General features: G+C 39.3%; 1 protein-coding gene across 3 annotated transcripts in view; it reads right to left on the bottom strand.

Moving 5' to 3' along the window:
- Nucleotides 1–15,996, bottom strand: part of Ubr5 (ubiquitin protein ligase E3 component n-recognin 5) — a 123,520-nt gene that overhangs the window by 58,900 nt on the left and 48,624 nt on the right. For 2 of the 3 annotated variants that reach the window (XM_042672947.1, XM_042672946.1), the window contains exons 9-14: nt 13,921–14,132; nt 7,495–7,611; nt 7,292–7,402; nt 5,732–5,886; nt 5,053–5,170; nt 1,671–1,855 (exon numbers count right to left, since the gene is read on the bottom strand). In XM_042672947.1, the coding sequence (XP_042528881.1) occupies nt 1,671–1,855; nt 5,053–5,170; nt 5,732–5,886; nt 7,292–7,402; nt 7,495–7,611; nt 13,921–14,132 (898 nt within the window). The remainder of the gene's footprint in view (nt 1–1,670; nt 1,856–5,052; nt 5,171–5,731; nt 5,887–7,291; nt 7,403–7,494; nt 7,612–13,920; nt 14,133–15,996) is intronic. The other variant, XM_042672948.1, reaches the window with a different exon arrangement.

Here is a 15,996-nt window from a genome sequence, read left to right as displayed (position 1 = left end):
CCTTGAACTGAAGAGCTGAGGGACAGCGCCCAGGCCCAGAGTTCAGGCCCCATGACTGGACCCAAAAACAAACAAACAAACAAACTTATACATACAATGTAATCATAACCATTTTTCAATGCCTCAAAGTACTTAGGGGAAAAAAAAAACCAAAATGTTTTAATGTTATTTATAGAATATACTCTTGCATGGTGCAATAAGGATCACATATCTGTAACAAGATTAAAAGTGAAAGGATGAGACAAGACCCAAAACACAAATATGTTTTCAAAAAGAAAAGTTTTACTAGAAACCAGAGGGAGGAAAACTACTAAGCCAAATTATGTATTTTTTAATGATTAATGAAGTATTTCTGGAGCATTAATATTAAGATGCTGGTCTTGCCTTCATAACAATTTAAAATTCAATTACATTTCTATTCACATTTCCCTTAAATCCCCCATCTCAACCCAAAGTTTACAAATCCTTTATTATTTCCATCTTAAACACATTAACCTGTAAAACCCTTCCTATGATCAAGATATAAGCAAGATTTTAGAAATTAAGATAGGTATGGTGGTACATAGCTGTAATCCCAGAGGTTATGAGGCAAAGACAGGGGGATCATGAGTCCAATGCCAGCCTGCGCTACAGTAACAAGCCCATCTCAAAATTAAAAGACAAGGGCTGGGAAGATGACTCAGTGGTAGAGTGCTTGTCTGGAATGCATGAGGCCCTGGGTTCGATTCCTCAGTACTACATAAGCAAAAAAAAAAGAGCCAAAAGTGTTGCTGTGGTTCAAGTGGTAGAGCATTGGCCTTGAGCTGAAAAGATGAAGGACAGTGCCCAGGCCCAGAGTTCACACTCCACGACCAACAAAAAATAAATAAAAATAAAAATAAAAAGACAAGCCAGGCGCCAATGGCTCACAAATGTAATACTAGCTCCTCAGGAGCCTGAGATCTGAGGATCACGGTTTGAAGACATCCTGGGTTTCACTAAGTCTATTTGACTCTCTTCTCCAATAAACTATGCAGAAAAAGCTGAAAATAGCTTTTTGGCAAGTGGTAGAGCACTAGCCTTGAGCATAAAGAAGCTCAAGGATTGCCCAGGCCCTGAGTTGAAGCCTCAGGAATAGGGGGGGAAAAAATCCAAACACATGAAGAAAAAAGAGAAAAAATAAATTAAGACAATTACAGAGGAAAAAAAAATGTCAGCATAATAGTAAGGTTAAAAACATTATTACAGCCTGGCTCATGCCCGTAATCATAGCTACTCGGGAGGCTGAGATCTTAAAACTGCAGCCCAAAGTCAGCCAGGACAGGAAAGGCCACGAGACGCTAATTTCCCAACTAAATGCCAGAAAGCCAGAAGTGGTACTGAGCCGAAAAAGGCTCAGAGACAGCACCCAGGCCCTGAGTTCAAGCCCCAAGACCAACCAAAAACAAAACAAAACAACACATTACAGCTATGTAACAACTTCAAAAATGGCAAGTTAATGATGTTGGGAGGGGAGGGGAAGAACCAGAAAAGCCAACGCTGCACTGCCATTTTGGCCACTAGCGAGAACAAATTATTACATTAGTTGCAATCAGCAAAATTTATTGATTCCTAGTAACTCTTTATCTCATTTTATAATACAGATTCATAAAAACAGCAAGTAGGAAGTAATATAAAACTATAATACATACTTAGCTTCAGTAGTTTTGTTAGCTTTTTCCATGCTTTTCAGGCTCTCAGGGGATCTAAGTTGAAATCTACAGCTGTCATTCATATTCCAAACTGACTCCATTAAGACACCAACTTTCGGAATCCCAGCACTAATTGAAAATGCAACTGCTCCGGCATGATAAAGAGGATTATTTCTTAAACATACCTAGGAAACAAAAGAAAACCACCAAGGTGACATAACTTTAGAACAAATTATGAAACGTAGTATGTAACAGTATTATATCCTAGGTTTTCCAGTACAATCTTACACAATATGGCTAAAGTAGAACTAAAGGTATCTATCAAAAATTTTGTTCCTAAAACTAATAAGCCAAAGTAACTTTTGCTCAATAGTTAGCATTAACTTTAAAAATGCAGTAAATATTAATCACTCTGCCCAAAGGAAAACAGAGAAACTAAGAATGTTTATCATTTAAACAATAAAATGTGAAGACAAATTGCATTTCCTGTAATTTAAATTTTCGCCTTTAATTTACAATGCTACAAAGGCTCTGTAAGTTGATTTCTATGGATGTTTCCTCAGGAAGACTGATGTTTTATACTAGCCAGATACTTTGGTGGATACTGTAATTCTCCCTTTAAATTAAAAACACTACTGTCAGAAGTTTAACTGAATTTAGAAGCAAATAATCTGTGAAATTCTCACCTACAATGTCTACCTCCTTAATCCTGAAAACCTATAAACCCTGAAACCTATAAACCCTATAAAACCTATAACCCTGAAAACCTATAAAATGGCACTGTCAAATATCACCAATAGTTCCATCTGAAACAGAAGCATATCTCGAGATTTCATCTGATGTCTCTTAACAGTTCAACCAACAATTAAAATAATTAAAAGATTGTGTTATACAAAACTATTGGTCGGCTGGGAAGGTGGTTCAGTGGTAGAGTGCTTGCCTAGCATGCAGGAGGCCCTGGGATTCCTCAGCACCACATAAGCAGAAAAAAAAGCTGGAAGTAGTGCTGTGGCTCAAGTGGTAGAGCGCTAGGCTTGAACTAAAGAGCTGAGGGACAGCGCCCAGGCCCAGAGTTCAGGCCCCACGACCGGACCCCCACAAACAAAACAAAACAAAACAAAAAACTTATTGGCATTCATGAAGATCATGTTGATGGCTTATAGCTAAATGAGACATAAAAAGATTGTTGGGGCTGGGAAGGTGGTTCAGTGGTAGAGAACTTGCCTTGCATGCATGAGGCCCTGGGTTCGATTCCCCAGCACCACATAAGCAAAAAGAAAAAAGCCGGAAGTAGCACTGTGGCTCAAGTGGTAGAGTGCTAGCCTTGAGCTGAAGAGCTGAGGGACAGCCCCAGGCCCGGAGTTCAGGCCCCATGACCGTGCCCCTCCCCCCCCCAAAAAAAATAGAAGAAGAAGAAGATGTTTGGTGGGCTGGGAATGAGGCTTAGTGGTAAAATGTTTGCCTAGCATACATGAAACCCTGGGTTTGATTCTTCAGTACCACATAAACAGAAAAAGTGGTGCTGAGGCTCAAGTGGTAGAGCACTAGCCTTGAGCACAGAGAGGCTTAGGGACAGAGCACAGGACCCAGGACTGGCCAAAAAAAAAAAAAAAAAAAAGATGGCTGGTGGTATACTTGAGACACATGGGAAGTGAAACTATTGGCTTAGAATTACAAATGTACCAAAGAATAGGCATCCCAAAGTACAATTACAAGACAAACAGTTCATAAAAGTAGGCATCTTTATTAATAAGTTCTTCTACCCTGCTTCATTTCCATTTTCAGGAAGTTTCATCAGAATTTTTCAAAAAAGACTGGTTAAAGTTTAAAGACTGAAAGAGTGTTCAACAAGAAAGACCTTAAAGGAGAAATGTGGCATGTTACAACAGTAGCTAATTTCAGGTTTTCCAAAGCTTTGAAAGAAAACCTTAATTGTATACCAAAGCATTTTAATACACTATTGTTTTAAAGCTTTCCTTTCTCCAGTATTCTTCCCCTCCCAGCCTACAGTAATGTCATCCCACATGCTATAAAGAGGCAGCTGCCACATCTTACTATTTATGAGACCAATTGACAAGGGATTTTGAGTATACAAGAAACAGACTTAACAAAATAGAAAGAGGCTCCCGTGGCAGACAGCCCACCAAATCATAAATAATAAAAAGTGAGCAATAATGTTTAGAACAGTGGGTAATCAGTGAGAAATTTCTATTTGGAAAGCCAACAAGGGTCAGAACAAGACAACTGTAAGAACAAAAAAAAGAAAGAGAAAGAAAAAAAACAAAACAAAAAAAACAGATTCACAAACAAAAAGAATTCAGCACATTTAAGTGGATTTGGAATAAACAATCCCAGTTGTAACAAACTACTTTTTAAGTCTTAGGGAATATAGATAATAGTACCTTTTGGTGATGAGAACAAAACCTGAAATGAAAATGCTTCATAAGGAAGTGCCGTATTATGTAATATAATTCAGCTTTTCTCTAAGTTTTAAGAATTGTGAAGTAATGGAACATTTACTGCAGTTATTAGGACCCTTATCATCTCAGAACCCTTTTCCAATACTACTATGTCCCCCCAAAACTTTTCTGTTCATGTAGGTCACACCTACAGTAATTAAATGTATTACCAACAAAATCTGAAAATTTTTAGATAACAAAACCTCGTAATAATACAATTTTGTAACTATATGTTCAAAAGTGTTAGTGAGAGAAATGGCATTCATTGCAGTTTTACAAATATCTTAATGTCAGATTTAATAAGACAGCTTATTTCTCATGTCTGCTTCTGCATTCAACCAGCTGTGAAGCTGTTTTTAAGCAAAGGGAAGCAACTGTGCTTCACACAGTCACAGGATCAGAAAACAAATGGCTTTGCTCCATCCAACAGGACCAGTTAAGAGTACTGGTATTAGAAAATCATACCTGTATAAGCCTGAAACCATCTGTAAAAAAACAGAAATTGGTAGAAATGCAGAGATCTGACAAAGCCTCCTACAGACACTGATCCCCACTGAGCAACATCTTTCAACAACTTAGTAATAACCAAAGCTGTCAAACATAATGAGATCTGGCCATATAACCAGGGTAAAGTAAACAAATATTTTTGGTGAAGGCAGTTCTGCTACAAAGTACCAAATGATCTTCAAGTAATGTAGGAACTCCATACCATAAGTAAGCCTACTGGCACTCAGCCAGAATCTATAAAATGCTACCAACACTGAATGAATAATAATGATGTAACACATACATGACATTAGAATCTGGTGCTTCAAATGACATTCATCTAAAACAGTGCTTACTTAGGTTTAACTTACAGAGGAAGAAAGTAATTTGTAAGAGAAATATTGTCTCATAAGAGAGGCTTAATACTAAACACTTACCTGTGTACCAACAGTGATATTTGGCATGGAGGAAATACCAGCACTGGATTTGGGCTTTTTGTTTTTTGCTCTAGCTTTCTCTAGCATTTTCTTCCTTTGACTAAAAGGGACTACCCCCCTGAAAAGGAAACAATCAACTGGTCAAATAAGTAACAAACAAACAAACAAAAATTACAAAATTCATCAAAGGAGAGCTCATGTATTCCTTCTCTAGTATTTTTATTTCAGAATACTAACGTGCAATTACTCTCAACTGCAACTTGTTCATAAGTTTAATAAACCTTTAGGATATTTCTGTTACAAATAAGTAGACTTTATTGTAAATCTTACCTAAATATAGTTTTTGCCAATAAAAATTACTGATATCTCCTTAAATACAAGAAAAAATTTGGACCCTAACAGAACTTACAGTTAAAACAAAACTCAGCAAGGAAACTAAAAATACCATATATCTTGTATTTCTAATTGTATAAAAGCAAAGTTCAAATGTATTAAAGAGGCAAGAATTAAAAATATCCCCAAATGTAAGCAGCTCTTTCATAAAATTCAATACAGTATTATTTTCATAAATTTATGTTTAAGTTTCTTGTAATGTAACTTTAAAGTAGAATTTCCTGCTCTACATAGGATTGGCCTTCTCAAGTTAATTCACTGAAATTCTTCCTCCCTACAGACTCACCACCAATATAAATTGTTCTCCAGCTGAGCGCAGGTATAAAGAGCACAGCAATGTAAAGAAACTATGCGTTCTCCTTGAAGTTCTGAGTAAGTCTGTGCAGTGTGCTCTAATTTGGAAGCCACAGAACTTAATGTTTCATCCACCCAGGTAGCAACCTAAAGAACCAAATAGTAAAGGTTTAAACAAAATTAAGTAATTATTTCCAGAGCTCAAGGAAAGCCTGAGCAATCTTTCTAAAAGAACTATGATCAAACTGAGGGAAGGGCATAACGATTCTTGGGAGTGGTATTCTAAAATCTTGCTATGTGGGAAACTGAGATTAGGAGGATCAAGACTCCAAGCCAGGGGCTGGGAAGTTGGCTCAGTGGTAGAGCGCTTGTCTTGCATGCCAGAGGCCTTGGGTTCGATTCCTCAGCACCACATAAGCAAAAATAAAAAAAAATTAAAAAAAAAAAAGACTCCAAGCCATCCCAAACAGAAGTCTTTCAACAGAGGGAAGCTAGATGCCTTCACCCCATCAATGGCCCAGGCACACACCTAACACTGTTTCAAATTAATCAGTGAAAAATCGGGATGGAGATATGGCTCTGCAATAGAGTGCAAGGGGGGGGGGGGGTACATCCTGGGGGATGGGGGGATAGCTGGTCTTTAATTCTTCTGCAAGTGCTAGGATTACAAGGATAAACCACTAGGCCTGGCTTGCTGCAACCGTTTTTTGTTTGTTTTAAAAACATTTATAGTATTTATGACCAGTCGTTTATTTCTTTTTCTTTTTTTTGGGGGGAGGGGTCCAGTCGTGGGGCCCAACCTCTGGGTCTGGGCGCTGCCCCTCAGCTCTTCAGCTAGCGTTCTACCACTTGAGCCACAGCACCACTTCCGGCTTTTTTCTTTTTGCTTATGTGGTGCTGAGGAATCGAACCTAGGGCCTCATACATTCAAGGCAAGTGCTCTACCACTGAGCCACCTTCCCAGCCCCTGCAACAGTTTTTTTGTTTTGTTTTTAGTCGGTCACGGGGCTGAATCTGGGCCTAGGTGTTGTCCCTCAGCTCTTTAGCTGAGTCAAGGCTAGTGCCCTACCACTTGAGCCACAGCGCCACTTCTGGTTTTTTTCTTTTTGCTTATGTGGTGCTGGGGAATCGAACCCAAGGCCTCATGCATGCAAGGCACGTACTCTACCACTGAGCCACCTTCCCAGCCCCAGCAACAAGTCTTAATAGTAGTGGCTTAAAGCTAAACTGAGCATTTGAGGTTTAAAATCCATACTTTCAATCTACTTTTATAGCTTCAAAATCTCCTCTCTCAAAAGAAAACACATTGCTTTTCACTTTTCTCATTCTTTTCTTTTTCTTAAAGCAGAATGCTACTTTTAAAGTACTAAACTGGCATTTCCCCCACCCCCACCCTCCAGGCACTGGATCACGCTCATAAGGCTTCAAAAACATGTACTTATGGACCTAATTAGACAAAAAGATAGAAAATGAAAAGATGAAAAGGAGCTGGGAGAGAAAGAAAACCATGAGTTTAAGCATGAAATGTTTATAAGCACAAAATGATTCCTACCTTGTTATTTTCTGTAGCTACAGTTGCTCTTATACTATTTGCAGACAGGAGGACTATCTTTTCATTGGTTAACCCCAAAAATGTTGCTCTTGGATGATGTAATGAAGGATTCTTTAAAAGCATCAAAAAAAAAAAATGATTACTATTTTATGTTGACATGTAGAGTTCATTCTTCAATGTAAGATTTAATATAAATGAAATACCTGGGCATTTCTGTAAGGCTCAGACTCACTCCACTTCCACTGATGTAGTTCTCCTTTACTGCTAACAGCCAGAAGCTCAGAATACAGAGCCCCAATACACATGAATTTTGTTCCATCCTGCAAAGTAAAAATACTATAAAAATACAAAAACTACCAAAGTCTTTGTAATTTAGTCACTATAGAAAAGATTGTTTAAATTATGGGAACACATACACCACAGCTACCCAATAGCTTCAACACAGACTACAGGGTCATCAGAAGGCTCTGGACGCCTCCATGAACTCAACTTCCTTCAATCATGCTGACCTGAGTGCTCCTGATTGTGTCCACCATCTTACCATTGATCTGTCCCCTCTGCCTGTGTTACTTTTGCTCAGATAACTCATTTCCTCTTCTAAATCAAGTTTGCTCCAATAGACTTCTCTGATACTATCTACATAATCACCACTCTCAAAATCTAGATCACAGTAATTCAATTTTAATATTTACATGTTTATGTCACATAAATATAAGTTCTGTTTGCCACTGTGCTCACAGAAGAGCTCACAGGTACTCAATAAAACTACTGAATGAGTCTTAAAACACAAACAAATACATGCGGTGTTTGCCGAATGTGGAAGAAAAGAGTGGAAGTGGCACTCTGACTCAAGTAGTAGAGCACTAGCCTTGAGCAAAAGCAGCTCAGCGACAATGTCCAGGCCCTGAGTTCAAGCCCCAAGGACAGGAAAAAACAAACAAAAACAAGCAAACCAAAAAAACTCACCACAGTAATACTAACAGTGGTAAGGACAACAAAGAAATTAATTAAAGCAGGGAAAACTAAAATGTCAGATGACACTAAATTTTCCTTATAGGATCTTCCAACATACTTTATTTTGCTTTTTAGAGTGAAAATTTAACTTTGAAAGTGAAATATATGCAATAAAGGTTGAGATGCAATTAAATCAGAAAGCTTAATGAATATAAATAAAATTTTAACTAAGATAAAACTGCTAGAGGGGCTGGGAAGGTGGCTCAGTGGTAGAGCGCTTGCCTTGCATGCATGAGGCCCTGGGTTTGATGCCTCAGCACCACATAAGCAAAAAAAAAAAAAAAAAGCTGGAAGTGGCACTGTGGCTCAAGTGGTAGAGCACTAGCCTTGAGCTGAAGAGCTGAGGGGCAGCGCCCAGGCTCAGAGTTCAGGCCCCACGACCAGACCCCCCTCCAAAAAAAAAAAAAAAAAAACCTGCTAGAGCCATGAAGATACCCAGAAATCTCACAGCACAATTTGCCAGTGACAGAATCTTAGAGGGGTTACAGTGCTCACCTCATGCCTGTGAACTCTACCAAGACTTATAAACAACAGGTTTATGCCTCAAAGCTTATACAGAAAGAACACTAATTCTAATCTTCTATTTCTACCAATCAGCCCTATTTTCAAGTCACGTTCAGGTGGGGTGGGGTAGTAATTGGCATAGAGTCCTAAAGTGAAATTGGCGATGTCATAAATTCCTCTTTTCTCTATTTGAAAAATGATTATTTTTTCCAAGGTAGCTGCATCAAACACTAACCTTTTCTACCTGACTTTTTCTCAATCTCTTGATCAGAATTAAAGACAATGGGATCAGAACAAGTGGAGTCCATCACTAATTAAATGACTTCAAGTATATTACATAACTTCTCCAAACCCATTCTTACCTCTAAAATAGGCATTGTACTACACACCTGGGGGGATGAGTTAACATATGAAGTATACAACACAGAGAGAGCTGACAGTAGGTTTCAGGTACTTGTGGTGAAGCAGGGAAGAACTGATAATTAGTGAATTTTACTTTATGTCTCTGCCATCCATCATATCATGAGCTCAAATCAATTCAACTATGACCACACTGTTCACTCACCTTCATCTCCTATTCATCAAGGAAATGGTTAATTTTAGAAACAGGTTTCTAATAACAGTAATCTCTACATTTACCTCAGTCTTACTTCTTTACCATTCCCCATCTTAAGTCCTTAAAGATCACACACTCTCTCTCTCTCTCTGAATGCAACCCTTTCTCATATCCTCCAACAACCCACCATCAGTCCTCCTCAAGATAAAGTGAAGTCTTACCTGGCCTCTATTTCACCTTTCTACCTACCTTTCACTAACAGCTATAATTTTACTGCCAAATCAGTACCCCAAGAACTTTAACAGCTATAATCACACTTATACCTGCCAAATAAATCAGAACCCCTTGAATTTAACTTACCTTGTCTTCTCTAAAACTATTCAAATTACTTGCCCTTGTTCATCATAAGTTCTGGAACCACAGTACACAGAGTACGAATCTCTAACAGCCTTTTTGCTACCTTCATGACCATTTTCTCCAACTCCTCACAGTATAATACATTCCCTACCACAAATTCTGTCCTGGTCCCTTTCTTCAAATTATGCTCTACTCTCAGTGATTACATCCAATAGATCAGCAGGTTTTAAAATATGTAAATCTTCTAGCTTCCAGAGTAACTGCAAGAGCTTTCTATCTGGATGCCTTAAAAGGCATTATAAGCCAATCACAGGAGGCCAATACTTATAATCCTAGCTACTTAGGAAGCTGAGAGCTGAGGATCAGGGTTCAAAGCAATCCCAGGCAGCAAGGTCCATGAGACTCTTAAAATTAACTACCCAAAATCTGGAAGTGGACCTCTGACTTTTGTGATAAGAGCTCTTTCCTGGAGCACAAAAGCTCAGGGACAATGTCTAGGTACTGAGTTCAAGCCCCAGGAATGGCACCAAAAACAAACAGCAGCAGCAGCAACAACAACAAAGCACCATAACATCTCCTAAATGAATTCATCATCTCTTAAAAAGCTGTTCCTTACCCTCAGTCTCCATCCCCATGAATGCTATTCACTGCCCACCTTGTTAGCAGCCTTTCTAGTGCTTCTAGTGCTTTTTTTTTAATGCAGTAAAAATGGGCATCAGTGCTTTATATCAGATCTTAAGAGAAAAATCAGGTTTCCCCACTGATTATGACATTGGCTGTGGGAATTTCATAAGTGACTAATATTGAGAAACTTTCCCTGTAGGTCTAAATTATAAAGAGATTTTAATTAAGAAATGATGCAGTGGGAAGGTGGCTCAGTGCCTTATATACATGAGGCACTGGGTTCGATTTCTCAGCATCACATAAGCAGAAAAAAGCCAGAAGTGGTACTGTGGCTCAAGTGGTAGAGTGCAAACCTTGAGCTGAAGAGCTGAGGGACAGCACCCAGGCCTGGAGCTCAGGCCCCACAATCGGCAAAAAAAAGAAAGAAATGATGCTGGCTTAGCTTACTTGTTCACAGCTGGCACTCTACTTGAACAGCCGCCTGGTATTGATGGTTAGAGATGGAGAAGACTTTCTGCCAAGGCTGGCTTTGAATCAAAGTATTCCAGGTCTTGGACTCTTGAGTAGCTAGGATTACAGGTATCTACCACCAGTGGCTGGATGGGGGGGGGGGGGGGGGGGAGCTGTTTGTTTGTTGTTGCTGGTTTTTGTGCCAGTCCCGGGGCTTGAATTCAAGGCCTTTGCTGTCCCTGATTAGAACATACTACTTTAGCACAATTAGGCATTCCCTCCATTCTTCACTTTGGTACAGACAAAAAGCCTGTTTATGTCCTCAACTATGTTGTATTACCACTTGAGCTTTTGTGCTCAAGGCTAGCAATTTACTACATGTGCCACAACTCCTCCAATTTCAGCCCTCTGATAGTTAATTGGAGATAAGAGTCTCACAAACTTTTCTGCCAGGACTGGCTTTGAATTATGATTCTCAGATCTCAACCTCCTGGGTAGATAGTATCAAAGGCTCATGGTGATTTTATCTTTCATCCTATTAATGTGCATATCACATTGTTAAAACACACCTTGCAAACTTGTGAGGTCCAGTTCAAGCCCCAATACAAAAAAACAAAACAAAACAAAAAAAAACAAACAAAAAACAAAAAAAAACAAACTAGGACAAATTAAAAAAACAAAAAACAGGGCTGGGAAGGTGGCTCAGTGGTAGAGCGCTTGCCTTCCATGCATGAGGCCCTGGGTTCGATTCCTCAGCACCACATAAGCAAAAAGAAAAAAGCCGGAAGTAGCGCTGGTGGCTCAAGTGGTAGAACGATAGCCTTCAGCTGAAGAGCTGAGGAACAGCACCCAGGCCCCAGGACCCAGGCCCCATGACTAGACCCAAAAAAAAACAATCCGGTGGCTCACGCCTATAATCCTAGCTACTCAGGAGGCTGAGATCTGAGGGTGGCAGTTCAAAGCCAGCCTAGGCAGGAAAACCCATGAGACTCTCATCTCCAATAAACTACTCAGAAAACTGGAGATGGCACTGTGGCTCACATGGTAGAGCACTAGCTTTGATGGACAGTGCCCATGCCCAGAGTTCAAGCCCCACAAACAACAAAAAAAAAGGGGGGGGGGAGAAAAGGGGGAGACAGATAACTACATAGCTAAACCTCATCTCATCGATTATCAAAACTATGAATTATAATGAACAGTCAAGGAGCCAGAAAAAGTCACATTAGATAGATATAATTTGATGACTGAATAGACAGGGAAAAGAAAGTAAGTCAGTTAAATGGATATAGATGGTTCGATGGTTGAATGGATGAGAAAGGGATAGGGAAATAGAAGACGCAGAAAAGGGGATATTAATGACCAATTGGTGGTGAAGGAAGAAAAGGAGGAAAGAAAAGAGGTGGGAGAAGAAAGGTAGGATACAAGAGGGAAAGAAGAAAAAGTTGATGTTCTCAAGGTAAAACTCTTCAGAAACCAACAAAAACTTGGACTTAAGAGCATACTTACTTAGGCACTTCCTCCATTTGGTAAAGGCCTGTTAATTTCCTTAATTGTGCTGTATTACAACTATAATAAGATGTTCTCTTGCATTTTTTTCAGGCAGACAAGAGTCAAATTCTACATTTTTTCAGTTTATGGTAAATTCACTACGAATATTAGACTTGGAACACAAAACAGACTGCTAAATGCACCTACTCGGCAGTACACCTCTGGCCCACTGGTCTTTATTACCCACTCCCCAATGACCTTCAGCATCTGCTTGTTTTCTCTTCCAAAAACAAAACTAGATTTCTTGTTCTTTGTACTTTACCTATTTGGAGAATACTAATGCATAGTGTAACACATTTCTCATGAGTCTAGTAAGGAAAAAATCATTATATGGCTTACAAATGAGGAAAATTAAGTCCTAGAGAAATTAAAGAACTTGACCAAAGTAACACAGCAAGTAACAGATAGTACTCAAACTCAAGAGCCCAACCTTCATGGTCACTGTATAGAGATGAACTCCTGTGCTTCCCCAAAGCCTCTTGGGATTAATTCTATCATGCTATTTTTTTTCTTTAAAAAAGTTAAAAGTTAGAATGTTTCATGATTTATGAAAGGAGAACACAATGGTGAAAGTTTGGCTACCAAAAAAAACAGAATAAACCCTTTTACTTCTAAACAGACTGATTAAAAATCATGTCCTATATTACAAAAATTTTCACATGAATGAATGCATGCCAAATAACTAAAAAACATCCAGACTCACAATAGCTATAAAAACAATTTTGGAAAGTTAACTGTTTTCCCCAATTTGAGCCAAAATTCAAAGAAAGAAAAGAAACCCAGATTCTTCATATTTGCTGGCTAGTAACCTCAAAGTTCTCGTCATCCTTTATGTTTACGTGTGCTAAAGAAAATTTCCTACCCAGCTGTCTGTCGAAGAAACAATATGCACACTTTAGTAAACAAGTAAAAACATATTTTTTCCTATCAGCACATATGAAGATGAATTATCAACTACAGAAGGACAATGAAACACACACATCATTGACAGGCTACTTGGATCTCCACTTCATTTGTGGCAATAATGATTTCTTAAAGGCTCAACTGAACAACTTCTAGGTGCCTTCTGAAATTGACTCATTGTATTATTTCTCAGGATGCTGAGCAGAGCTCACTCAGTCCAGTCCTATTCAGTCTATTCTATGTCCCAGAACATTCAGAACAAAATGTCTGTCCCAACTCACTGTCTGATAAATGTTATAGTTAAAGCAATCAAGGAAATATACATTATTGATCTTTACCTGACCCACATGTTACATCAATGACCAAATTGGCAAAACAAATAATGGGAACCTACGTTACTAAAGAATAGAATGAATGGAATTACCATCCCAATTTCAGAATTCCTTCATCATGTAAGGATAGCAGCATTGAACGTAACAGAAATACCTCATGCAATACCAAATAAAAATGCTTATCCTTTTAAAACAAAATAAAAATACCACTGTGTCTTTTTTTTCTTTCAAACAGTCTAACAAAGCTCTAAATAAACTTTAATAACCTTTCCAAGGGAGGACAAAAGGAACATGAAATCAATTTATAAATGGAAAAGGTAGAAATTGTTTTTATGGAATACCTTATCTGGCCACCACTGTAAGTCTTCTGCTAGAGATACTGGACTTTGAACTGGTGTGTTCTTCTTATCCAAGTTTGGCTCTCCTTCCTTGCTGGTAGAGCCCCTCTCATTATCAAATGAGGCTCCATCAAGCCACCTTCGCTCACGTAAACGTAAAACGGATTCACGTTCACGCAACAGCTCAGAGTCTCTCTCTAAGGGAAGAAGGAGAACTGGTATGCAATTGGGTCACACCAGTGGGATAAAAGTAAGCCACTCTCTAGTAAAGACCCTTCAGGATGCAACTAACAGCAGTTTATCTACTCACAACAATTTATATAAATGTATAATTTACCAAGGCTGACATGCAACATTCAAAACACCAACCCTTTGCAAATGAGTAGATAAAAATTATAAGCTAACATTTTTATAAACTATATAATGACTGATTGCTCCATTATTTTAACTACATGTTTCTGAAATGAAAGTGATTTTAAAGGTACATTTGTGGTTTTATTTTTTTTGGGGGGGGGCGGGGGAGGAGTTGGTAGTGGGGCTTGAACTCTGGACCTGGGCGCTGTTGCTCAGCTCTTCAGCTCAAGGCAAGTGCTCTACCACTTGAGCCACTGCCCCACTTCTGGTTTTCTGGTGGTTAACTAGAGATAGAATCTCACAGACATTCCTGCCTGGGCTGGCTTTGAACCGCGATCCTCAGATCTCAGGCTCCTAAGCAGCTAGGATTACAGGCGTGAGCCCCTAGCTCCCAGCCATTTGCGTTTTTAACTATAAAATGCTTGATTTCACTTAGAAACACTCTGTATAAACTTTATGAATTAGAAGATGCATAAATTCGAATTTCAACACATTAGCTAAAAGCAAACCAAAAAAGCATGTTAGAGCTGGGCGCTGGTGGCTCACGCCTATAATCCTAGCTACTTAGGAGGCTGAGATCTGAGGATAGCAGTTCAAAGCCAGGCTCAAAGCCATCCCGGGCTGGAAAGTCTGTGAAACTCTTTATCTCCAATAAAGGACTCAGAAAACCGAAAGTGGTGCTATGGCTCAAGCGGTAGAGCGCTAGCCTTGAGTTGAAGCGCCTTGAGTTGAAGAGTACAGGGACAGCACCCAAACTCAAGAGTTCAAACCCCATGACCGACCAAAAAAAAAACAAAAAAAACAAAAAAACATGTTAGACTTCAACTAGTTTTCTTTTTAATTAAGATACAGAAAAACTTTAATAGGATAAATTATGATTTGACTTTTTTTTTTGGGGGGGGGGGGAGGAGGGGGGAGGGATAGTCTGGGCCTGGGCGCTGTCCCTAAGCTCTTCAACTCAAGGTTAAAACTCTACAACTTGAGCCACAGAACCACTTCCAGTATTCTGGTGGTTTAATAGGAGATAAGAGTCTCTTGGACTTTCCAGGATCCTCAGGTCTCAGCCTCTTGAGTAGCTAGGATTACAGGCTTGAGCCACCGGCACCCAGCTTAATTTGACAATTTTTATAGGAGTGATTTTTGTAGATAAAACTTGTATTTGAGGGGCTGGGAAGGTGGCTCAGTGGTAGAGTGCTTGCCTTGCATGCATGAGGCCCTGGGTTCCATTCCTCAGCACCACATAAGCAGAAAAAGCAGGAAATGACGCTGTGGCTCAAGTGGTAGAGCGCTAGCCTTGAGCTGAAGAGCTGAGAGACAGCACCCAGGCCCAGAGTTCAGACCCTACAACTGACCAAAAAAAAATTGTATTTGAAAATTTAATGAAGTTGAGCACTGATAGCTCATGCCTATAATCCTATAACTAACTTCTTAGGAGATTGAGATCTAAAGATCATGGCTCAAAGGCAGCCCAGGCAGAAAAGTCCATGAGACTCTTATCTCCAATTAACCATCAAAAAGCCAGAAATGGAGCTGTAGCTTAAGTGGTAAAGTGATTCAGAAGAGCTCCCAAAGCCAAGCCCTGAGTTCAAGCCCAGGACCAACCAATCAACTCATTGACAGACAGACAGACACCACTGACAGACACCATAGACAGACAGACAGACAGACAGACACAGACACACACACACACACACACACACACACACACTCTCTCTCTCTCTCTCT

The sequence above is a fragment of the Dipodomys spectabilis genome, unplaced genomic scaffold (genome assembly GCF_019054845.1).
Source record: "Dipodomys spectabilis isolate Male_0828 unplaced genomic scaffold, ASM1905484v1 ptg000783l, whole genome shotgun sequence".
NCBI lineage: Eukaryota > Metazoa > Chordata > Mammalia > Rodentia > Heteromyidae > Dipodomys > Dipodomys spectabilis.
This window is presented reverse-complemented; position numbering and strand designations above follow the sequence as displayed.